Source organism: Amblyomma americanum, chromosome 6 (genome assembly GCF_052857255.1).
Source record: "Amblyomma americanum isolate KBUSLIRL-KWMA chromosome 6, ASM5285725v1, whole genome shotgun sequence".
Taxonomy (NCBI): domain Eukaryota; kingdom Metazoa; phylum Arthropoda; class Arachnida; order Ixodida; family Ixodidae; genus Amblyomma; species Amblyomma americanum.
In genome coordinates, this window is record NC_135502.1 from 174,931,841 (window position 1) to 174,957,870 (window position 26,030).

Here is a 26,030-nt window from a genome sequence, read left to right on the forward strand (position 1 = left end):
TGTGTCAAAATGCTTAACCGATACCTTGGGCCCTGGCTACAAGGTCTCAAAAATGTCCAGCGGCGACTTCTTGAGCTGCGCGACAGCATCCAGTGCTCCACTCTCCAACATTGCGTCTATAGGGGACATCTCTGTCTCTGTAACCCCCCACCGATCTCTAAACACAGTCCGAGGTGTAATCTCTGAATCAGACTTTATCCATATCACAGAAGCTGAAATGCTTGAAGGGCTTACCGACCAGAATGTAATCCACGTTCACCGAATCAAGATCCGCAGGGATAACAAAGAAATAGATACCAAACACATGGTCCTCACATTTAACACCAGTACCTTGCCCGAAACGATCGAAGTTGGATACTTGAAAGTCAACGTCAGACATTATATACCCAATCCCCGCCGATGTTTCAACTGTCAAAAGTTTGGCCACGGCTCACAAAGTTGCCGCGGCCGCAAAACCTGCGCGAAATGCGCTTCGAGAGACCAGCATTCTGAGGAATGTGACGCAGCACTGCGCTGCGCGCACTGCGAAGGAGACCATGCAGCGTACTCCAGGGCATGTCCGTCCTGGAAAAAAGAAAAGGAAATAATTACCATAAAGACAAAAGAAAACATTTCATTCACAGAAGCAAGGAGGCGTTTTGATCTTACGAACACATTCTCTTTCACAGCAAAACCCAACTTCGCTGATGTGGTGCGCGGGGGCGTAGCACCACACAGCACTACGGCACCTGCCGAGGCTGCTTTCACAGAGCCAGTGGCAGGGCCATCCACGCCCCAGGCAGGGACAGCGAAGGCTGCTCTGCCACCCTCAAAGCAGGGAGCGCCGGTCCATGGGTCGGCATCCCGCGGGACCTCCCCCCGTCGGGAGAGGCCTGAAACTAACACAACCGCGGGCCCTCCGCGGTCCTCCAGCACCTCTGTTGAGGTGATGGATACAGCACCCACTCCGCCTCCACTACAGTGGCGGAACAGCTCTCTTGAGCGGAAAAAAGACAGGCCCCTCATAACGGACCCACCACATAAGTGAACCCCGCTTCATTTCTTCTCAAAAACATATACATGGCTTTTTTTGCTGCACGGTAGAGTGGTTACCGTAGTCTTGCTTTTTAACCAGCATCGGCCTCTCATTGCAATGGTAATACGCAGCAGGGAATACAAGAAAAGTGCGCGACTTCGTGGGTGCATCAGGTCGCGAGCTGCATTAAGCTCAATCTCTGCTTCTCTTTTTTTCTCCGACAGAAAATTATTTTCATCCCCTAACATTCAAATACAAGATTTAAGAGGCACTTGACTGCTATTATAATAGGGACATTGCTACTACACTGCATATAAACAGCTTGAAAGTCTGCAGGTAACAGCAGCCGTAAAAAATTCATGTTCATTCTTTTTTGGCATGCTTGCAGGCGATCACAGGACCTGAACTGCAATTTTTCGATTTAGTTGCAAGCTGGCCGGGCTCCGCACATGACAGCAGGATTTTCCACAACAGTAATGCAAGAGTACGTTATGAGGAAGGGGATGTACCTGGCGTACTCCTCGGCGACATGGGGTATGCTTGCCGGCCATACCTTATGACGCCGCTAAAAGATCCTGGAGGCAAAGACAGCCCGGAGTACAGGTGTGTATAGCTGGTCACAATAATATACAGCAATACATGAAAATATGTAACAACTTTTTCTTTATTCAGGTACAACAAGTCCCAAATCCGGACCAGGAACACTGTTGAAAGGGCTTTCGGCATCTGGAAAAGAAGATTCCCATGTCTTGATATGAAACTACAAATTGAAACAACGACTTCTGCCATTGTCATTACGGCATGTGCAGCTCTGCACAACTTTGGCCGGAGCCGTCCAAGTGATGAATTGCCTCCCAGCACATGCAATGTTCAGCAGCCCTCCCCAGCTTCCCAATCTCAAGGACCCCAGCCCGTTGACTCGGCGAGTGGCTTCAGAACTCGTTCACGCATTATTCAGCAATATTTTTCGTAAAATGTGGCAGAGCAAACACGGCATGCATATGGAAAATAAAAAATTTGTGCCATTTTACTTACTGGCTTTTTTCACGGCAGCTATTTTCAGCATCAGTAGCTCGAGCTTAGCCTTTTTGGTTGCACATTCAAGCTCGTGCAATTGTTTTGAGTGCTTCATATGAAGCGCATGTTCAGCTCGCATGAGCTTCATCTTGAGCAGGTGCTCCCTCCTCTTTCGTTTCCTGTCTTCATCGACACTGCAAAGGCGGGCGCTAAGCTCTTCTTCAACAGCTGCCCTCTTTGTAAGCATTCTGCGTTGTGCAGGAGCTGGGTGTTGTGCGGTTTCCTGCAACGGGGCAGCCTGTAATGGGGCAGCCTGTAATGGGGAAGCCAGTTGCGGGACAGCAGGTTGCTGGTCAGCTGGTTCTCTTTCTGCTGATAACTCGACCTCAGCTGCGGTGGCTTCATTTTGTAGTTCTTGAATGCACGCCACCTGGCTGCTTTCATTATTGGGACTTGCCGGGTTATCCCACTGATAGATGCTATCTGCAAAAACATTTGCAATTGTTAGCTTTGAACACAACTCGTGATCACCATATGCATGAAGACGCGTGAACACAAACTATGCTTGCACTACAGTGGGCAACTACAAGCACTTGCAACACTTTACCTTGTCTAGTACACAGTATCAAGGACTGTGCGGAATTGGTGAATATGTATATGCTTTATTAAATGCAATAAATATTTCACTTTACAGCCCATCTATTTCTCTTTTTGTATTTTTTACTCATACAATGGTAATCCTGTTGAAGCAATTCACTGGCTACCCCTGTTGAAATCCGTAAACACACAGCAGGAATGGGAGTACATTTCTGGGATTTCCTTAAGCTGGCTCCTTTGCTAGTTACCTGATAGGTAAGGTTGGCTGGTGGTATTGATACTGCATTGCACAGGGCACTGCTGCCAACAACAGTGCACCCATTTGCCAATTTGAGCTCGGTACCCTGATGTATGAAGCGCTGCTGTCTAATGACAGCTTTGTTTTCCACTGCGACTTGCACAGTGCGGAGCAGGTGACACATATGCTATACTAGTGGAAGAATTATGTGCATTTTAAGTGCACGCCTCGTGGTTTTCACAGTGCAATAATGAAACAGAAGCAACCAGGAGGGAGCAATCATTGTCAACACGTCAAATGTTTGGACAGTGTGCATACAAGTGTTGTGAGCCACTTGTAGGGCTAAATGTAAGCAGTAAACCTGCAAATTTATTTTGTCTGCTATAAACAGACTGCGATGAAAGCATGTGTGACACCGTGAGCATAACCATGCAGATATGATCCCTGCATGAGCAGAAAGGCAGAGGTTACAGCACTCGAGCAGCAAAAAAAAATAAATATCGAGATTGACGACGTTGTGCCAGTGTTCAAGCCTATGCAGCAGAGAATCAAGTTATCACAAAATCAAAACATCAACATTCGCATACATTAACTAGTGCAAAATATGCACAAATCCACCTTATACTTATTTCTTTGATGATATAGCAGTGAAGTGTTTGTTGTCTTCGAGATCCATATCGATGTGCTCATGGTTCGTGCAGAGAGATGAGCGTGTGAGCTATGCGTTGGGAATTGCCTTGACGATGGTGGCAAGCTCCACCCACTGTGGTTTCGTCTTTTTGATAGTTTGCGTGTAAGTGATTGTACAGTGGTGATCGGTAATGGCTATTGCTGCTGCGCTGTTGATGGCAGCATCAGTGTACAGGTATGTACACTGATGTACAGTATTAGCATTAGTGTACATGTGTTGGCTTGTTGAATGTACTTGCTGTTGTACACGATGCGCTGTTCTCTACGTTTTTTGTTTCGTTGGGGGTCCACGTGCCGTGCTATGAGGGCTATTGTGAGTAGTGCTCGGGCATTTTTGCTGAGCGTGCTTGTAGCAGGCAGTGGAATGTCGTTGGCTTGGAAACCCAGCGTTTGCAGGATTCTTCTGCCTGGTGCAGTACTGTTCAGTCTAATTTGCTGCGTGCGTTTCTTTGTGCTGATAAGCTTTTCTAGAGTGTTATGGTTCCTTGTCTAGCAGCTCTGTACTTGTGCTGATTGGCACTCCCACTGCAAGTTTGGTGTCTTGCGAATGAGGGTGTTGAGCTTGTTGTGCTGTGCCTTTGAGAGGTTAATGTCTGGTGCATGATAGCAAAGGGGCAACAAGAGTAAGGCAACACCCAGCCGCAGCATGTCTGTCTCATGAAGCCCTCAGTGGCGATTAGAAATGTGCCGCACCATGTTCAAGACCTGTAGCAAGACCTTTAGCAAGTGCTGAACAGTGGCCGCACACACTCCATCTCGCTGCATGCGTAGGCCCAGTACTTTGATATTATGTATTCTCCTGTGTTCTGTAGGTTGATGGGTGGGGGGCTCCAGCACGTGGTGTGCACAAGCAGCTCCAACTTTTCCTGGGAGCACTCCAAGACGATGCTCGCAGCTGCTGCTTGGGCTTCATCTATAGTGCACGTTGCACGGTGTCCTCTATTTTCCCCGGAGAGCCTTAGTTGATCCGTATGGTTATGTCGTCGGCGTACAGTGTGTAATGAACATCTGCTATGAGGAGTAAAGCTCTGTGTATGCGACACATTGCTAAGTTGAACAGTGTTGGTGAGAGCACTGTTCCTTGCGGTATGCCCCTTTGCGGGCGTGGGTACAAGTCATATCGCGAATTTGAGGATGTACGTACGGTGATGGAAAAAGACCCACATGTAGTTGTATATCTTGATGCCACAGTTGGTGGAAGAAAGCGCCACAAACATGGCCTCGTGGGCCACGTTGTCAAAGGCTTCCTTCAAATCTATGGCCAAGATTGCTTTAAGTTGGGAGTTGCTGGGTTGTTTTGTGATATCTTCTTGTATCTGGAGGAGACCTTATGCAAGCTGTTAATGTTTACAGGGTTTCCTCCCTGGATGAGAGATGTTGGTACAACTCCTTTGCTCAACTATGCTTGCCCAGCACATTACGATCCACCACATGCCCCCCCCCCCCCCCCCGAAAAAGAAAAAAGCTGCCCTTGCAAGGTACATACCATTGGACGGTTCAAGTGACTCCACTTGCATCGGCTGGAGCAACCAGACGACGCTCGGGGTGCTCTTTGATAGGGGGGTGACTGCGTGGCGCGCACGGTCACTGTCGAAGGGGTTTTCCACCCGCGTCGACATATGCGACGCGGCAGCGCCAACTCGCTCCAACTCGTCTGTGAGTTGCTGGCGCGCTGCCGCCTCCTGAAAAGACAGCACGAATTTGCGTTATGCCCCAATCATTCCTGAATTACGTGCAGACGGCTACCGTCCCGCTATGCATGAAGAGCGCAACATGCTTTAGTCATTACATTTACGATATTTTGCGTGGATGGCAGATGACGCATCGCCGTCTACGGGCAGCAACAAATTTGGCGACAGCTAGTCTGGATCCGAGCTTGTGTTTACAGGAAACGCGCGCTTGCGCTTAGGCCGGCCGTGATGTGGCATACGTTAAGCCACGGCTACGCAGGATACCTATAGAAATGCGTGCTTGGGCTCGAGAATGCGACATACACTACATCAGAAAAAAAAAATCTTCGCCGTAAGGTGCGAGCAATCGCATGTCATATTTCACCGAAGCAACTTATAACGGCACGGCGACAGAAATGACACGGCTGAGCCGCAACCTTAAAAGAATACATCAAAGTGCCTCGTCATTATCAGCAAAATGTAGCTTTACTGAAACAGGAATCAATCGAAAGTAGCGAGTAGCGAAAACAGAGCAGAGAGAACACGAGCTCACCTGTCGTAAACACTTCCTTCATGTCGTCAGCCTTCCCTTTCCTCCACTTTTCTTTTAAATTGTCCCAGCACTTCCGAAGTTGGGCTTCCGTTCGAAATCGGACATTTGGCCGGCAGTTGTACTCGTCGGTAATCTCCTTCCACGTCTTCTTTTTTTTATCCAAGGAGACTCCGTCCGTCCGTTTGTTTTCAACGATCGTTTGGTACTTGCTGACAAGATCAATCAACACGCTTCGCTCCTCTTCACTAAAATTTACCCTCTTTTTCCCTTCCATTACGACGTTTTTTCTCTAGCAATTAATATTGATAAATGTGCGCAACACAGCAAGGAATTAATAAAATAAAGGGAAGAGAAAAAGTCCAAATAACAGTCCAAATAACAAAACGTGCGTGCGGACGTCACAAAGCAAACGGGCACAAAAAAGGGCACGACGTGAAATTTTAGCAAGCATGTTATTGTGACGGCTACGCTGCATGGTGGCCAGCTGAAAGTAAGGTTGAGTCAACAACGGGCTAACTGCCTGTTTAACGTTGGCGATGCTTGCTTGTAGGAGTGGTGGTGCACAGTTTTATTAACGTCTTGCTGTAAGAATAAATTATACGCACATATACAGAAGATTCAAGCGTAAAAATGTGCATAGCCTCGCTCCCATGTCACACACTCATTCGGATAAGGGCGCCTTTGGTAAGGTGCCCTTAAAATGTCGTAAGGTGGATTTTTGAAGGGCTCCTTTACCTTTTCTCACACTTTAACTTAAGTTCTCCTTACGAAAGGCCGCCTTTACGTGTAAGGAAAGGAGCGTTTGTGAATACGGGGGTTAGCATAGATGAAATCAATGAAATTCTCACAAAGTGTATCATCGATGCTGCACGGCTAGCTATTCCCCTGTCCACAGGCGTGGTGCGCCAGAACCACAAGGTATGGTGGACGCGAGAATGTTGGGAAGCCAAAAAAAAAACAAAATAAGGCCTGGGGTGTATTTCGTAGGTATCCTACTCACGAAAATCTAATAGTTTTCAAAAAGGCAAAAGCTAAAGCCCGATATATACGGCGGAACGCGGAAAAAATGTCTTGGCAAAATTATGTGTCTTCAATAAACAGCTCGGTAACATCAAAAAAACTGTGGGAGCAGGTCAGAAAAGTAAATGGCAGCTATTCCCCATTCACCATTCCTCTGCTGACGGATCCTGGTATTCAGACAAGCATTAAAGAACAAGCAGACATGTTGGGGCAACATTTTTTTATAGTTTCTAGTTCTTCCCACTATACACAGTCATTCTTAAAATACAAAAACACAACCGAAAAACAAAGGATCCCTACGGCAGGCAGCACAAACGAGCCTTACAATAATTTGATTACGCTTCAAGAAATACAGAGAGTACTGTCTATAGGTAAACAAACTGCACCAGGCCCCGACGAAATTCATTATGAAATGCTGTCCCATCTATCTGAGCAATCTGTAGAAGTTCTGTTAAAATTTTTTAACAAAATATGGGTAGTAGGGAAAATACCAGCTGCTTGGAAAAAAGCCGTTATTGTTCCATTTCTAAAACCAGGAAAGCCACCAACCTCCCCTAACAGTTACAGGCCTATAACCCTTACAAGCTGTCTTGCCAAATCTTTTGAGAGTGTTATAAATATTAGATTAATGTTTATTCTAGAATCCCGAGAGCTTCTTGATGTCCACCAATGTGGTTTTAAAAAAAAACATGTTCCACAGTCGACCATTTAGTCCGCCTGGAAAACACAATCCGAGAGGCCTTTATACACAGGCAACACTGCCTTTCAGTTTTTTTCGATATGGAGAAGGCATATGACACGACCTGGAGGTTCGGGATTCTTCGCGACCTGGCAGAGCTTGGTATCCGCGGGAGGATGCTGAAATATTTGAGCGACTTTTTATCCAACCGCTCTTTCCAAGTTCGTCTCGGCGCAACCCTCTCATATAATTTTACTCAGGAAAACGGCGTTCCTCAGGGATGCATTTTAAGTACTACATTGTTCATAGTAAAAATGAATTCTGTAACCAGTATAATTCCACAGTTCATTATGTACTCGGTCTACGTTGATGACCTTCAAATTGCATGCACATCTTCTAGCCTGGAAACTTGTGAGAGACAACTTCAACTCACAATAAACAAATTAGCATTTTGGGCAGACAGAAATGGATTTAGGTTTTCTCCACAGAAAACTGTTGCGGTTCTTTTCTCGCTGCAGAGAGGACTGCAGAATGATCCCACCCTCAACTTGAACGACACCACACTTCCAGTAAAACAAGAACACAAATTTTCAGGCTTAACTTTTGACAAAAAGCTAACGTTTCTACCACATATAAACACCCTAAAAAAGAAAGCCACCAAATCCCTGAATATACTCAAAGTACTCTCACGGGATCGTTGGGGATCCGATAGGAGGTGCCTATTGCACATCTATCGCTCTCTAGTACGCTCTTCGTTAGACTATGGATCCATAGTGTATGGGTATGCGAGGCCACCATACCTTAAAAAGCTAGATCTAGTACAAAACCTCGGGTTGCGCCTTTCAACTGGTGCTTACAGAACATCACCCATAAATAGCCTTCACGTAGAAGTAAATGAACCGACCCTGACGAACAGGAGAACAATGCTTACCTGTGCATACGTACTGAAAATAAGGTCGCTACCGAAACATCTTTGTTACACCACGGTTACAAAATGCCCATCCAGAACACTGTCCACCAACAAACCTCAAGCTGTAAAACCATTGCTCCTCCGCTTTGAAGAAATATTCCAAGAAATAAACGTACTAGATGCACTTCCTGATGTTGCCCAGAGACCCGATAGGTTGCCACCTTAGTACTTGTTTCCTGGTGTATGCGATTTCGCACTGACACACATTCAAAAAAGACATACCCCACCGGAATATATGTACAGCAAGAGTTTCTTGGAGTAAGGGAAAAATACAAGAATTGCACAGATTTCTACACAGATGGATCTAAGACAGCACTCTATGTAGGGAGCGCGATAGTGCAAGGGAAATGGGAAAAAGTAGTCAGGCTGGCTCAGTGCGCTTCAATCTTTACAGCAGAATGCTACGCCATTGCTCTAGCTGTAGAAGAAATAATGAAGAAAAACATACAGAACAGTGTTATCTACAGTGACTCCCTCAGCGTAATTACAGCAATAAACCCCAGAAATGCAACCGAACCCTTAATAGGAAACATAATACATAATGTAATACGCGCTGATTCACAAGGACATACAATAAAGTTTTGCTGGGTTCCCAGTCACGTGGGCATCAGCGGAAATGAGAGGGCTGATGCAAGCGCCGCACTTGCCCTTAGCGCAAAAATAAAACCAGTAAACATACCGCATAAGGACTGCATCAAGTTAGTCCAGAATAAATTGAGAGAAAAATGGCAGGCTTCTTGGGACAACGAGGTTAACAACAAGCTGCACTTTGTAAAACCTGTCCTGGGTGAATGGAAGACCTGTAGGCACCAGGAACGATTTATTGAAGCAATCTTATGTCGTCTCCGCATTGGACATACACACATTACACATAATTTCTTACTAACGAAACAAGACAAACCTCGTTGTGAAAGATGTGGAGACGAACTAACAATAAACAATATTTTATTCTCTTGAGCAAAAGTCGAAAAACTAAGAAATAAGCACTTTACGAAGTTTTATAATGAATACATTCCTTAACACAGAGCGCTGCTTTTAGGCGAAAATGCCATTGTTAACATATCTTCCGTTTTTAGCTTTTTAAAAGAAGCAGGTGTTCTTCAGAAACTGGAAATTTTGATCCACAGCTTTGCTTTATAATATGATGCATTTCAGCCATTCAAATGGCCACCTCAGAGGGCTGAGGTGGTTATTTGAATGGTTGGGAGCCTCAGGATCCTTGCCCAGCCAAGGATGGCTACTGAGGTTATCTGACCGCCTTGAAAGCGTTTATTTTTAGCCATTCATAAAATGTCTTCTTTCTGTTATTACTACCAGAACGAAATAGCAATTTAAGTCCTCTACACAACCATGTTTCCTCCCACCTACAGAAAAGTGTTCATAAACCTTGAGCCTGGCGCATGATAGCCTTAGCTGCTTATGTGCCATTAAACCCAACACAACACAACACAAAACACACGCTGCACAAGCAAAAGCCAGCGAAAGCGAGCGCGCCACGCCCCCGTTGCGCATATCGCGCGTAGATGGCGCGAGATGGCGCGATATGCGCAGCCGATGTAGGTGGCGGATTGCTGTAAGAAGATTTAATGCAGCTGGCACTTTTATTAACAATGCATTTCAGTTTGCGCAAAAAGTCGTATGCTCGAACAAACGTAAGTGGCGTAATCGTTTTGTTTTGCTTGTGTTTTTGTGTTAACTTCCGCTGCTTCAGAGTCGGGCCTTTGGAAACACGCGCCGCCAACGCCGCTGAGGGCGCTAAGGTCGCGTCGTGCGTAGGGTGCCTGGATGCGCGCCTCGCCCCCGCTCCGTCGTGCGCATACCTTTTCCGGTTCAAGATTACGACGTCGTGCGCACAGACCGCGTCTATCAAAATAGATGGCTTGCACTGACGTCGTAGCTGGGAACCCTGGGATACTGTTCCGCCATGTTGGTGCAGTCGCAGCGGCCGTGGTGCACTTGATGCAATTCGCGCGTACGGTGTACTTCGACGGCGTTGCGATGGTTATCTGCGCTGTTGTTGGATGCTCCAGCCGCACTTGTTGGGCGAAATCAACAAACACAAACTTTTTTCGTCTACCAAAGGTCATCGAGCATCAAGGTGACCGTACGAAAGCTTTAAGCGCGAAGCGACGGGAGGTGTGGCTGGCTCGTATAAAACGTGCCGATCTCAACACCGAAAGGACGGGCATACGTGTTTGCGGCGCCCACTTCGTAAAAGGTAAGTCCGTTGCATATGCACAGTGTTTATTTAGGTGCATGACGTACAAGCATAGCGGAAAATTTCATTTTAAACAAATTTTTCTCGCATTTTGTAGGCAGACCATCAAAACTGTGGGAGGAGACGGACCCGGACTGGGCCCCTACGCTTTTGCTCAGCTACAGCGTAAAACATGGTGATCCCGGTCGCCACGCTCGCGCGGCAAGACGACGGACCCAGAAACGCGCGGCTCAAGCGGAGTGTCAGGCTGAGGAGTCGGGAACAATGGAGGCTACGAATCCAAATTAACATTGGGCACATCTCTGCGAAGGCACACGTCACTGTCGATCTTGCCGCGCTACCGGACCGTCGAAAACGGCAACAGCGATGAGCTTGATCAGTTAATGCGGGCCATAGTGCGCGACGCGACAGGCGAGACCTAAATTGTTGGTCGACAAATCTGTAGCGAGCGATAACAATCTCTCCACGCATGACCGTTTCTTTTTTGCGCAATAACTTGTTGGGTTTCCAAACTAAGATAAACCAGCAACGGTTCCTTTCATATGCCCATAAAAATAGAATAACTCGTGATTTAATCTGATGTCGTCCAGGTTCAGTACATATGACGAAATGAATCACTAGCCTGACAGTTTGTAAACAGTTCTTTTTAAAACTTTACTGAGTGATTGCTTACACTCAGTCACTTGTGGATTTAATAAGCGTTATTTCTTTACTCTAATCCTTACAAAGATCAATGCCCTGCGGCTTACCTCTCCAAGTAGAAGCACCTTGTCCCCTTGCAGCTGTTTTGCCGACAGTCCCTTCACCCAGCCGCTAGTGAAATAATTATGCGCCTCGGTGGACTTAAACGCCTTCATTTCTTCAAGGGTCAGAAAGCTTGCAGAAAAAACAAGGTAACTGACGATGTCACCGTAACAAATCTCTGGAAATATGTCGACATCGCTTGTGTCCGTTCCCGGCCGCAGCATGAACGGGTCGATATTATCGCAGAGACGCACTTTTTCCGCATACTGAACCCGCTCCGACCCCGTAAGATCTAAGCGGTAGGTAGCGTCTAAAGGCTGCTTACTGAGAAGCGGCGGCATGCCACACAAAAGGCAACAAAATTGCACGTGTTACCACTAGCGAGGAAACGCGTGCGATACGCACTCCACCGACTCCGCACAGACTGCACCAACATGTCCGCCGCAGCGCGCGCCGCCGGACGTGACGTCACATGCAAACCATGTATACACAGCCGTCTGCTGCCTGGTCGGCGTTGCCGTTTTGCCCAAGGTTGTAGCCTGTCGCTTCTCTCTTTCACAGCATGTAGCGCTGAAAATCTATCTGCTTTTTTTAGAAATACCTTGACAGCTTCTGGGTGATTGAAGTGCGACGTCGGAGGCTGAAGCCGAAGCGCTTCATGAATTTCTGAAGCCAGCCCCGGCTGACTTTGAAATCCTTTGGCGTTAGGCCTCGCTCCCTCGAAAGTTCCCTAGCTTTCGCTTGGAGCACTTCTGTTGTCACTGGAAGGGCAGCTGCCCTCTGCGTCCGAACAAAGACGGCCAAAACTGAATCCACTTCGTGTTGACACCCTTTCTTTGGTCCGCTAAACGCCATCCTCGTTGCGGCGCACGCACGTCCCCTCCAACGACTGACGTTCCTCTCGTCGACACCGAAGTCCCGCACGGCTTGAAGGTTCGAAGATGCCTCAGCGGCTATCACAACATTTCGCTTGAAAGCGGCACTGTAGTGGAATCTCCTGATTGGTGCCATCGTGATAGCACCTTGCCACATACCGATACGGCCGACACGACACAGGCCAAAATAGCGACCTCGCTTGTGTACGGTTGGCTACTCGCACGGCTAGTAACGGCTGCGATACTGACTTTTCTAGATGGCGCTAGCTATGCACCATATTTCAGATTCCAATGGCGGCCTGTCCGGAATGGCGGCCTGTCCTAAAAATTAACATGCAGAAAACCAAGGTAATGTCCAACAGCCTAGCAAGGGAACAACAGTTCACAATTGGCAGCGAGAGCCTAGAAATTGTGACGGAATACGTCTACTTAGGGCAGGTAGTGACAGCTGATCCGGATCATGAGAAGGAGATAACTAGGAGGATAAGAATGGGGTGGAGCGCATATGGAAAATTCTCGCAGATCATGAGTGGCAGTTTACCAATTTCCCTCAAGAGGAAAGTGTACAGCAGCATAATCTTACCGGTACTCACCTACGGGGCAGAAACGTGGAGGCTAACGAAAAGAGTTCAGCTTAAGTTAAGGACAACGCAGCGAGCCATGGAAAGAAAAATGATAGATGTAACGTTAAGAGATCGGAAGCGGGCAGAGTGGGTGAGGGAACAAACACGGGTTAATGACATCCTAGTCGAAATCAAGAGAAAGAAATGGGCTTGGGCAGGGCATGTAATGCGAAGGCAAGATAACCGCTGGCTCTTAAGGGTAACGGAGTGGATTCCAAGAGAAAGTAAGCGCAGCAGGGGGCGGAAGAAGGTTAGGTGGGCGGATGAGATTAAGAAGTTTGCAGGCAAAGGGTGGATGCAGCTGGCAAAGGACAGGGTTAATTGGAGATACATGGGAGAGGACTTTGCCCTGCAGTGGGTGTAGTAAGGCTGATGATGATGATGATGATGATGATGATGATGATGATGATGATGATGATGATGCACCATATTTAGCAGTTTCAATGAAACACTGGCGCGTTTTTTTAAAACACTCGAATCTAAGCCGACCCTAGAGTTTGGAATATGATTATTTGCAAAAAAACTATTGGCCTAGATTCGAATAAATACGGTACCTTGTGCTTGGCGCATGATGACCTTAGCTGCCATTAAACCCAACACAACACACAAAAATAATATATGGCATGACAAGAGCTATGCACCTCAGCAGCATAAGTTGTTACAGGTATGGGCATGTGACGAGTAGGGGTGACAGGGGCTTAAGGATCACTATTGGAGGGGGGGGGGGGCGGGGGGGTTAGAGGAAGTCTCATATGGGCTGCGTATTTTTGAGGCCCTTTTTATCTAAAATAGGGTTCAGCATTGTATTCCTCAGTAAAATTTCTTGCATGAGAAATTGTTGCGTCCCCACTGCTGTATAGACCCGCCTCTGGGGCCGAGTTTTGTCAACAGAGGCAATTTTGGCAGTTCTGGGCATCAACAGCACCCTTAAGCCCAGATCACTTCCATTTCCTAACGTATCAACTGCTGCGAAGGTCGCCACGGTGGCTCAGTGGTTATGGCACGAAGCTGCTGACCCGAAACACGCGGGTTTGATCCTGGCCGTGTTGAAATATGTCTAGAATAATAGAGTGGCCTGGGGAGTCTCACTTTTATTGGGGCGTTTGGTAGTATGCCTTTAATGCTAAGAGAATAAGAATAGGATGTTTGGCAGTCACTCGCCATTAAGCTATGAAAACGAGGTAGCCAGTATTCCTCAAAAAGGCATAGCGTCTTGCTTGCACTCGCTGATAAGGCAGAAACTTTGAGAGTGAAAAAGGGGGTGAAATTAGAATTGAGGACAATGCAGTGAAGAATAGGAAGTAAAATGATGGGGCAACGACAAACCGTTACGGAACAAATAGGAGTTGAGGATATGCTAGCTGGAATCAAGGAAATGTGCTCAGCATGTAATATGGAGAACAGATAACTGATGACCCATGATACTAAAGGAATATATTCCAAGACAAGACAGGCATAACAGAGAGCCTTGTGGGTGGACAAGATCAGGAAGATTGCACGGAAAAAATGGCCACACCTAGAGCACGAGGACATGGTTAACAAGAGGGATATTGGAGAGGTCTGCATGTTGCAATTGATGGAGTTCGGCTAATTATATGACTTCAGATGCTTCGAAGGATGAACGTTGTATGTCTAGAAAAGACATACTTTCTTGAGCTAGTTTTACTCTTTAGCAATGGAGTGTCTGAGAAGCAGATGATTGCAAGCATCAGCATTTTAATGGCACAAATATAACATGTTTTATAAACAAGCCAAATTTGACATTTAAAGGGCAACTGCATAGGTCTTAGAAATCGATGAGCATAAAGAGGTGGAATGTATAAAGCTTGAAGGTAAATCATGCGAAGTACTTTCGGGCTAGGATTTTAAATGCTGACATAATCGCTATCTAAAATCCCAACAGCCATCAATCTTAGCAGCGAACAACGCCACGCGAAGGCGCATCATGCCGTCATCAAAGGTACCGGTAAATTTGCAACGAATAAACGCTTACTTTCAAGTAAAAAATACAATGCCATCATAGATAAAGGCCGCCGGCCGTTGTTTGGCGTCATCCAAACAGGCATGGCAGGGTGCGGTCGACAATGTTGAATGTCTCCAAGAAGTTAACAAAGCATATGATACTCTGTTAACTAAACAAAAGGCAGTTTACGACAGGTGTTTCCCACTGGTATGTAGCCGTAAACGTAGACCAAAAAAGCCATGGGTCACCGAAGAGTTACTGCGCAAAATAAAGCAAAAACAGAGGCTGCACGGGCAATTTCTGAAGTCTAGGGATCTCGCAAAACTGAAACAGTATAAAAAATTCCGCAACCTCCTCAACAAGGAGCTACGCAACGCAAAGCTTGCATACTTTACTAAAAAGTTTTCTAGATCGCCCAGCGAAACTTTTAAACCATGGGATCATCTGAATAAAATTTTGAATTTTAATACAAAGACTGCAATTGATAGTATCATAAGGGATGGTAAACTTATTAAGGGCGAAGAGCTTTCAAATGAACTAAACAGTTTTTTTGTTAATTTCACAAAGGACCTTTGCGGTCCTTTTACTGGTGCCACAGGGCATGATTATCAAACGCCAAGTGTTCCTGAGTCGTTGTTTTTTGAGCCTGTAACAGAGCACGAAATAATAACGGTATTCACAAACCTAAAAACTAGTAAAGCAGAGGACAAAGACGGCTTTCAAGTCAGGCCTTTTAAGTATGTGATTAACTTACTCGCACCGGTACTGGTAGGCATTTACAATCTTGCTCCTTCCACCGGAACTTTTCCAGACCAAATGAAAATCGCTAAGGTTGCGGCTATATATAAGGGTGGTGCGAAAACAGAACTGTCCAATTATAGACCCATTTCAGTTCTTCGTGTACTATCCAAGGGCCTAGAAAAAATTATTTATACCAGAATAACCAAATTTTTAGGAAAACACTCCGTGCTTTCTGACTATCAATACGGATTCAGGCAAGGGAGGTCAACAGAGATCGCGCTTAATAAACAAAACGAACTGATCATAGATTCTTTTGAGGGCCGAAAAATTGTTCTTGGAATTTATATTGATTTTACAAAGGCGTTTGACTTAGTCCACCATCGTCTACTACTGCATAAGCTACTCCATTATGGAATCAGAGGAATAGGTTTATCCTTAATGGTATCCTACCTAGAAAACCGCATGCAAATGGTTGTCAATGACCGCACATCGTCAACATTAAAACCTATTTTTTCTGGAGTCCCACAGGGCAGCATTTTAGGCCCCTTACTCTTCAATATCTATATTAATGATATATTTTACATGCCCTTACCTGTGACTTTAATAGCTTACGCCGATGATCTCACAATGCTTTTGCCCGGTGATAATGAAAGAAATCTATTACTGTATGGAAACCAATTTTTAGAATATTTGCGCGAATGGTCGAGAAAGAATTGCTTAAGAGTAAATGCTAAAAAAACTAATGCCATTATCTTCCCTCCAAAGAACAAGCCTATCTCAATGAGTTTTGACCTCATGCTGGGTGACACTAGAATTGAAATTGTAGACACTATAAAATGCCTTGGTGTGGTGCTCACGGAAACCCTGAGTTGGGACAAACCTATAAACACTACCCGCAAGAAAATGAACCGAGTCAATGGTGCCCTGTGTCGACATAGATACACACTTCCAACAAAGATAAAGATTCTTATATATAATGCATACTTACTTCCAATCATTACCTACTGTATAAGTGTCTGGGGTACCACAACGAAACATAACACAAGATCTTAGTTGCACAGAAGCGTGCTGTCAGATTGATTGCAAATGTACCATGGCATTCCCATGCGTTTCCTTACTTTAAACAATATGATATTTTGTCTGTTGATATATTGCACCCGTTCATATTGTTATGTGCATATAAAAATGCAGTTAAAACAAACAATCAACTGTTCCTTGCAGCCTTTAATCTACATCAATACACACCAGTGTACAATACCCGATGTCTTTTACCTTGGCTTCTACCCTTTTGCCGTACTTTATACCGTAAACAGTCCTTATACTATAACCTAGGAAATTACCTCAACACATTGGCAGAGAATAATGTTTGTATAGAAGACATCTCAAAGAAACAGTTATTAACTGTCATGTGCATTTTCGAATCTATTGTGGCATCAGTGCAAATAGGTTTGGTGTATTATATTGTCTATTGTTCCTATTGTTTATGTGCATCTCTGTTGTGTACGCGGTCAGGGTTACACTATTGTTGTCCTTTTTCTTTGTTTCGATGGGGATATTTAGCTCAACTTCAGCGTGATGTTCGCGAAACACACTGCTGTCGTTGTATTCATGAGGCACTGGGTGCTACTTCAAGCTGCATTATGCAGATTTTTGCCCAGTGTCCCCTTTTTTCCACTGTAATGTGTGTGGAGAAATAAATTTTCAATTCAATTCAATTCAATTCAACAGCGGAAATTTGAAATCTTGCCTTCCGTGACCGCGCACCAAGCTTCTCTGCACTCTTTTGGAGTTGTGAGGAGAAGTTTAAAATTTTATCGTCGATTACTTTCCTATTTTAAATTCTAGCGCCAAAACTCTTGGCATGCTAATTACCTACAGCCAAAATAGATTAGAATCCTTGAATAGCGCGGAATTCTCAAAAAGTGGTGCAGTTGCCCTTTAAGGCTACACATATATCAAGCACAACTTTGAGTGTACTCTAAACACCATGTGAATGCTGCGCTTATAAACAATTCTAAATATTTCACATTGTTTGGTCTGCCTGTCCGAATGCTTTAAAATTTCATATGAATCATACCAGAGCTCTGTATGGGTCTGATGCAGGCCAGTATCGGCAGCATGTGCTGCATTAGTTGATAAGACTACTAATTCATCTGTATCAGGCGTGTTGTGTTACTGTAGGTACAATTAATCCAAGTTAAATTTCGTTACATCTCAATGATATCGGGAGAGCGTACAGCAAGTACAAAGAGTAAACGAAAAACAATTACATGCAGAGCCCGAAGCAGAAGAGAGAAACAAAAGTGTCAGATGCAGCCACCTATGCTAAACGTTCACAAATTTTCGTTAAAACACTGAGCATGTTTCCCTACCAAAGGACACGGGCAAACCAGAATGCACACATCACATGTTAACACTGGGGAAATACAAATACGCTTACATAAAATATTCTTATAGTCTTCATAGACTTGGTTCTTGTACTGAAAAACCTATTCAAGTTAGTTTCTTTATTAATCATGGAACTGCATGATGTATCATTTGTCAGCCAAGTTCTGTAAGGCTGAAGCGAAGGTACCAGTATACTTGTTTTCAAAATTTATATATGATACAGAGGTTGGCTTGAGGGGCAACAGTGAAAGATATATGGTCACGGTGAGAAAAATTGTTTTTTTTATATTTCATGGCTCTGCCATGTAAGGTAAACAAACATTAGCTATTTAACATACAGCTTTCTATTGTATCATGTAAATTTGATTTTGGGTAGGTTACCTTAAGTTGCACTTCCCAAGGCAAAGCAACAGTAGTTTTACTGTCTGAAAACATTGAAACAAAATACGGCCACAATTGTGCTTTATCGCACAAAGCAGATTTAAGTTTTTTTAATAGCGGAATGAATCACTGGCCTGTTGCAGAAATTGTCTGGTGAAAGACTCTTTTCCAAAGCATTTGACACCATAAAAGATGAAAGCAAAGTCTTTGAAATACCCAGCAGCACTGGGTAGGTATTGAACTCAGCACCGTCTGCATGCAAGGGGCATGCTCAAATTTCTAAACCACTGCCTGGCAATTACTAGGTAGTCTTAAAATTTTATCTGTTAGGGTAATTGATGACTCTGGCAATGTACTTTATTGAAGGAAAAAAATTGTACCACTTCCTTTAAGGGAGTAACATAGATGAACATTTCACTTCTTGTCAAGGACATGTATACATTGTGGCAGTAGCGGTGGTGTTGTTAAGGTGCACACAAGGTTAGCCTTTCATTGAAAATTGCAGAATTGGTGCACCTATATTGAGTTGTCTATAAACAAAACACAACTCCTAACTCAGCTCAATCATAGAAAGAACTATAATATTATGCTTGTGGAAATGTCAAGAACAGGCTCCTCACATTAAATTATTACTTACTTATCTTCCTATGCAATCATATACCTATTTATCCATTAGAAATGACATAGATCATTTTATGCACTGCATGGGACCCTTGTTTTGCAGAAAGTGAATTCAGGAGACTGTAGTTCATCTTTACGAAGTATGTAACAGAACAAGCACGAAAATAACATAAGTGCTTTTTCACAACTGAATTACGTTATTGAAAAATACAGTTTTGCACATCCCAAAAGAGGAGCAAGACAATAAGAAGAAAGCAAGAGATATAATTAAGGAAGCTAATAAATGCATATTATACTTACAAAATTAAAATTACAGATGTAAAGATTTTAAAAAATTTGAAAAATCTCTTGCTCATGCAGTAGATGCAAGGTAGTGAAGCTGTTTTCTATACCTTTTAATCAAGGGCTGACTGACAGAACTGACAGAATTTTCATGCCATATAGAATGCTTTGATTTCAAATGTGCACGCATTACTGTCTGGATGAAATGCTTGCCACAAAGAAAATTGGTTGAAAATTTGCATTTTGATAATACACTGACATAATTGATCGCCTGAATGCTGACAATGATCTATGATGTTCTCTTACTTTCACATTAAAGCCATAGCATGTATCACCAACATTACGTTCACCACATTTTAAGGGAAAATTGATATATGGCACCAGTTTGCAAGGCGCAAACTTGTACTCGGGCTTGACTTTGCATTCTTTGCTTTTTTTTTCTTTCTGTATTATTAGTTGTGATATCGCAAGTCTACAAGCCAAAGAACGCTTGGTCGAGGGAAATAATATTGTGCCCACACCAGACCATCTTGTGACATTCATAATGAAATCTGAAACCTGGCATAATGTGGCATAAAGACATGCTTCATGTTGTCAAGTAGCCATGCATGCATGTTTAGCCGAGAGCCCTTTTTGTGCTGTGTTGGGTTTTACCACACATAAGTGACTGTGGCTAATATGTCAACAAAAGTTTCGAATTTATATTTTATTTAAAACATTTTTTTCCTCCTTTAAAATCCAAAAATACAGGACAAATCGAAAAGACTGCCTTCACCTAAGAGAAATATATGCTGGATGGAACGGTATGTGTTCATTGCAAAACACAGCAAAGTGTTTTTCCTTAGTGTTCCCAGTTTCCTGCCAAAGAATGTAAAATGTTTTATTATTAACTCATAGCCACATGATTCACATAGGGGCCGGGGCGTAGCCCAGGGGGGGGGGGGGGGGGCTTATGGAGATTCAGTCCCCTCCTGAAATTTTTTAGAGCTGTCACGCCACGCTGGCCAAAACAACAACCGGCGCCGGAAGTCATTCCGGATTTTGCCACCTACAGTGTCTTTTTCAGACTATAACAGAGATTTTGGCGCGAACATTGCTAACTCGGGTTGGAATTCGTGGCAACTCCCATGCACCTGGAGTCATGTAACGCAAGTGGCCCCATCCTAGCGCAAACTTTCAAGGGACTATCGAAGGCTCGCTGTTGCGACTACAATTTCGGTGCAATTACTCGCAATGCATGACTGGTGACTGCTGCTGCGCTGAACAGTACACTGGAACGAAGGACGGTGTCATTGAGATTCTGCAGCGATAGCTACATTGCGGTAGCATTTCGAGCCTTCAGCGTGGCGGCGCCGCCACGCTGTCACGTGGTTGGTCACGTGGTGCGGAGCAGCTGCCGGCGGCGCGGCGCCATGACTGATCACGTGGTTGGTCACGTCACCAAGTTCCACTCGGCCAGCTGTAGCTATCGCGTCACTCCAGGTTTAACCAGAGCTTAACCACCACCAATTTTTTTCCCTGGCCGTTGCATATGTACAAAATGTAAAGGTTCTTGAACGAGAAACATTCATTAGAATATTTGTTCTCTACTCGCTCATTTCATGGCCTTTAACGTTTTTCATATCAGCGTCATGCACTGCTTTGCTGGTTCCGGACCGATATAGTTCTAGACTTCGTGTGATATTTTATTTGCTTAATAAATACGCAAAAACATGGAAACAATTATCTCTGCTACGGGCGAACGATAAAGGGATAGTTGGTATGACATGATACATCAGTTTTTTTAAATACATATTTCACTTGTCTAGACAGCGCGTAGCGTTATCTAATACGCAATGACATTGTCAATGGAAATGCAGTTATTGTTGCGATAGCTACATTACGGTAGCATTTCGAGCCTTCAGTGTGGCGCCGCCGCCACCCTGAGGCTGCGCCACCACGCTGTCACGTAGTTGGTCACGTGGTGCGGAGCAGCTGCCGGTGGCGCGGCGCCGTGGCTGATCACGTGGTTCTTCACGTGGTTGGTCACGTGACCAAGTTCCACTGAGCTAGTTCTAGCTATCGCGTCCCTCCAAGTTTAACCAGAGCTAAATCACCGCCTGTCCTGTCCGGAGCCAGAGATTCTTAGCACCCTCCGCTGAGGTCACAGGTCTGACCGCCGCCGTGGTCAGTTGCTCCGCAGCCGCTGGAGACTGAGGGTCGAGGGTTAATTGGTTTGATCATAGAAGGTTGTGGGCAAGTACTACACCAGGATGGCCAAATCCTGCTCTGGTGAGAGAGTGCGTTGTCGGTTCTAGTCACCGAGATCAGGCCGCACTCAAGGCCTGGTTACGCAATTCCATCGACACGCAGATTTTTTTTTTTTGAAACCCGGTGGAGAATTGCGCGGCACCAGGATTCGAAGCCCGGTCTTCTTGCACGCGAGGCGGATGCTCTACCTCTACGCCACCGCAGTCGTGGCCTAGTGGTCTGGGCGTCCGCCTCGGCTGCGGGAGGTGGTTGGTTCGAAACCCACCGCCGGACACTCACCGCTAAAAATGGGTACAAGCCACCACCGGCCCGGCGCCTGGCTTCTTCAGGGGTGTGTGCTTTGGAGGAGGCTCCGCAATCCCCGCTGCGCGCCTTCGGGGGCAAACCCAGTTTCGAACAACTCAACCTGCAAAGGTGGTTCGTGTTTCACTCCCCAGTGAAGAGTTCGACTCAAGACTCGTACGCTCTAACCAGCGTCAGGTTCAAACACTATGGTCCTTCGTCAAAAGCGATCCAGAGTATCACTACGGTCATGGGCTAGTCCGGCTTTTCGGCTGTCCGACTTTGTGAGAAAAAAGCGCTTTTTTATGGCTGCTACTGAAACAGATAGATCAAGGTTTGAACCTTGTTCTTGAACATTGGTCTTGAACCTTCTCACTCGAACCACGTTGCCCGAAGGGGCACCACCTTTAGCAGGCTGCGAGGTTGTCCGAAATTGGGGCTTGGCCCGCGAGGGATGCAGCGAGGTTTACGGAGCTTCTCCCAAGCGAACACCCCTAAATGCATAAGAAGGCACAAGCCAAAGACTTCAAAAAATACAGACCAATTATCTTACTGTCCGTTGCCTACAAGGTATTTACTAAGGTAATCGCTAAAAGAGTCAGGGCAACCTTAAACGTTAATCAACCAAAGGATCAGGCAGGCTTTCGTAAAAGATATTCCACAATAGATCATATTCACACTATCAATCAGGTGATAGAGAAATGCGCAGAATATAACCAACCTCTATATATAGCTTTCATTGATTACGAGAAAGCATTCAACTCAGTGGAAACCTCAGAAGTCACACAGGCATTGCGTAATCAGGGGGTAGAAGGGCCTTATGTCAAAATACTGGAAGATATATATACCAACTGCACAGCTACTTTAGTCCTCCATAAAGTCAGCAATAAAATTCCAATAAGGAAGGGCGTCAGGCAAGGAGACACGATCTCGACAATGCTATTCACCGCATGTTTATAGGAGGTATTCCGAGGCCTGAGTTAGGAAAAGTTGGGAACAAGAATAGATGGAGAATACCTAAATAATCTGCGATTCGCTGATGACATTGCCTTGCTGAGTCACTCAGGAGGTTAACTGCAAATCATGATGAATGAGTTAGGCACAGCAGAACGATGGGTCTAAAAATTAACATACAGAAAACCAAGGTAATGTTCAACAGCCTAGCAAGGGAACACAAGTTCACAATTGGCAGCGAGAGCCTGGAAGTTGTGACGGAATACGTCTACTTAGGGCAGGTAGTGACAGCTTATCCGGATCATGAGAGGGAGAAAACTAGAAGGATAAGAATGGGGTGGAGCGCATATGGCATGTTCTCGCAGATCATGAGTGGCAGTTTACCAATTTCTCTCAAGAGAAAAGTGTACAACAGCTTTATCTTACCGGTACTCACCTACGGAGCAGAAACGTGGAGGCTAACGAAAAGAGTTCAGCTTGAGTTAAGGACAACGCAGCGAGCCATGAAAAGAAAAATGATAGGTGTAACGTTAAGAGACCGGAAGCGGGCAGAGTGGGTGAGGGAACAAACACGTGTTAATGACATCCTAGTCGAAATCAAGAGAAAGAAATGGGCTTGGGCAGGGCATGTAATGCGAAGGCAAGATAACCGCTGGTCCTTAAGGGTAACGGAGTGGATTCCAGGAGAAAGTAAGCGTAGCAGGGGGCGGCAGAAGGTTAGGTAGGCGGGTGAGGTTAAGGCGTTTGCAGGCAAAGGGTGGATGCAGCTGGCAAAGGACAGGGTTAATTGGAGATACATGGGAGAGGACTTTGCCCTGCAGTGGGTGTAGTAAGGCTGATGATGATGAAATCACCACCAATTTTTTTTTATATTCTTGCGTTTGATATTTCCACAAATTCTATGAGGGGGCCGCGCTGCAACATGAGTCCCCCCGAACAAAATTTCTGGCTACACCACTGCATAGGGGTTTAATTTGTTTAGACGGTATGAAGTTATCTCTCATTGTGTGTGTGTCACATATATTAAGGAGCCTAAATTAAATTTTAAAGGAAAATGCTGTGAAGAAGACGACGCGAATTAACCGAAGAATAAAGAAGAGGAAGAAGCATTCGTTGATGTGGAGAGAGATGATTGGTGGAGAAGCATTCCGGAGGTGGAGAGAGATGATTGGTGGAGAAGAGAAGGCGACGACGACAAGGCATACGTGGACTAACACCGAGGCTATAAAAGGGCCAGTGAGAGCGAGGCCCGGGGGGGGGGGGGGGGGGGACAGCAGAAAAGCGGAGGCTCCGGCGGGTCAGGAACACTTTGGCTGGAAGAGAGCGACGCCGGCTACTGCTCCGGTGAGCTCGCGTTCTACGACTCCGCATCGCGGACTTCCTGCCGTGTCTGAGCCCGTTCCGGAGAGTCAACAGAGGACGCTACCACCTGATACGGCCAGAGGTGTCTCCAGCGCTGTTGCCACCCATCCGGGTGGTGCCCCAACGCCAACAACACCGGCATCATCTCCACGGGCGCTTGGACCGGGAGCTTGTACGACACAGCCAGCGACGCCGCCAGCAACGCCAGCCCAAGCACGCTGAACGCCACCTCGACGCCGCCTACGGGATCCATACAACGTCGCAGCCGCACCGAACCAACCGTGAGCACGAACGCCGACCACGAATAGTAGAACGGTAGTAGTAAACGCAGGTAGCAGTGTACCCGGGTCGTGTGTATTTATAGTTTTTGTGTTTTGTGTTAGTTTTGTTAGTTTTGTGTTCTAGTGTGTGTGTGCCATGTAGCGTGTATTAAATGTGTATTTGTGGAGTACACCCGTCGCCTAGTCCATTCTTTCGGTCCGATTGTTCTCCGGAGAGATCCGTGACAAAGTGGCGAGCCTGTGCCAGGATTCATTTCCTTTTTTCTTTTATGCTTTGTCTCAGATTTTTCCGAGCTCTCGACGGCAGAAAGTATGGATTTGGCAAAAACGTTAGAACTGGCGCTCAAGCTAGGGTTAAGCAAGGAAGAGGCGATGCGTCTCTATGACGAGGAGGGAAAGAGGAAGAAAGAGGAGGCAGATAGGCAGAGAGAGGAAAGGGCGCAAGTGCGCGCATACGCTCGCGAGGCAGAAGAGCGAGAAGCTAGAAGAGCTCGTGAGGCAGAACAGGAGAAAAGAAGGTTAGAACGGGAGAAGGAGTTTATTTTGTGGAATCAGGCGCATGTCGCGGGAGGATATGAGATCACGGACAATGATCAGCGTTCGTTAGCGGGTACAGAATCTCCTAGACCAGCCAGAGTTTGCCCAAGGCAGCTGATGGCCCCTTTTGATGACAAGAGAGATGATTTGGATGCATATCTGCAACGACTCGAGCGGATAGCTTTGGGGCAAGGCTGGGAGCGCTGTGAATGGGCCACGGCATTGAGCATGTGTTTAGTCGGAGAGGCGCTGAATGTTTTTGGAAGGATGCCTGCTGCTGATTCCATGGACTACGAGAAAGTCAAAAAGGCACTCCTACAAAGATTCAGGCTTACGGCAGAGGGTTTTCGTGAGAGATTTCGCACCGCGAAACCTGAGGATTCGGAAACCGCTAAGCAGTTTTCCTGCAGGCTGACCAACTATTTTGATAGGTGGCTTGATATGTCACACACAGAAAAGAGTTTTGAAGGTGTGCGTGACAAACTGGTCACAGAACAATTTTCAGCGTGTTGCAGCTCAAAGCTGGCGCTCTTCCTGAAAGAAAGTTGTGTTCGTTGGAAGAGTTCGCCGACACTGCAGACCAATTCCTCGAGGCTCATGGGTTAAGAAATTTGAGTAAGGCAAAGGAGGAACCCCAAAAGACCCTAGAGACAGATGCGGCAAAATTAGGAGCATATGGCGGTGCATCTAAGGCGCCAGTAAGGTGTTTTTTCTGCGGCAAGGTGGGACACCGTGCAGCTGACTGTCGGACTAGAAGCGCTGCCCAAAAATCACAGATTGTATGTCAAGGTTGTAAGAGGAGGGGTCATACTCTGGATGAGTGCCAATACAGAACGCAGGACCGAGCTGCATGCGTTGCCGACTCAAGGGTAGAACTTGTCACGCCATCCGAAGTTCCACAGCTGGAAGGAGAGCAAACGCCGCTGCAAAATGAGGCAGTCAGTGGAATACCCAAGTCAAAATCAGCAATGCCAGTGGTGGTTGGGCAAATAGGAGACCGTCCTATATTGGTGCTTAGAGACAGCGGAGCCAACACAGTCTTGGTTTGTAGAAGCCTGGTGAAGAACGAGGATCTTACA

General features: G+C 45.7%; 1 protein-coding gene across 1 annotated transcript in view; it reads left to right on the plus strand.

Moving 5' to 3' along the window:
• Positions 1 to 14,854: 14,854 nt before the first annotated feature.
• Positions 14,855 to 26,030, plus strand: part of LOC144095613 (uncharacterized) — a 39,787-nt gene continuing 28,611 nt past the window's right edge. Inside the window, exon 1 of the mRNA XM_077629284.1 lies at positions 14,855 to 14,869. Within this exon, the coding sequence (XP_077485410.1) occupies positions 14,855 to 14,869 (15 nt within the window). The remainder of the gene's footprint in view (positions 14,870 to 26,030) is intronic.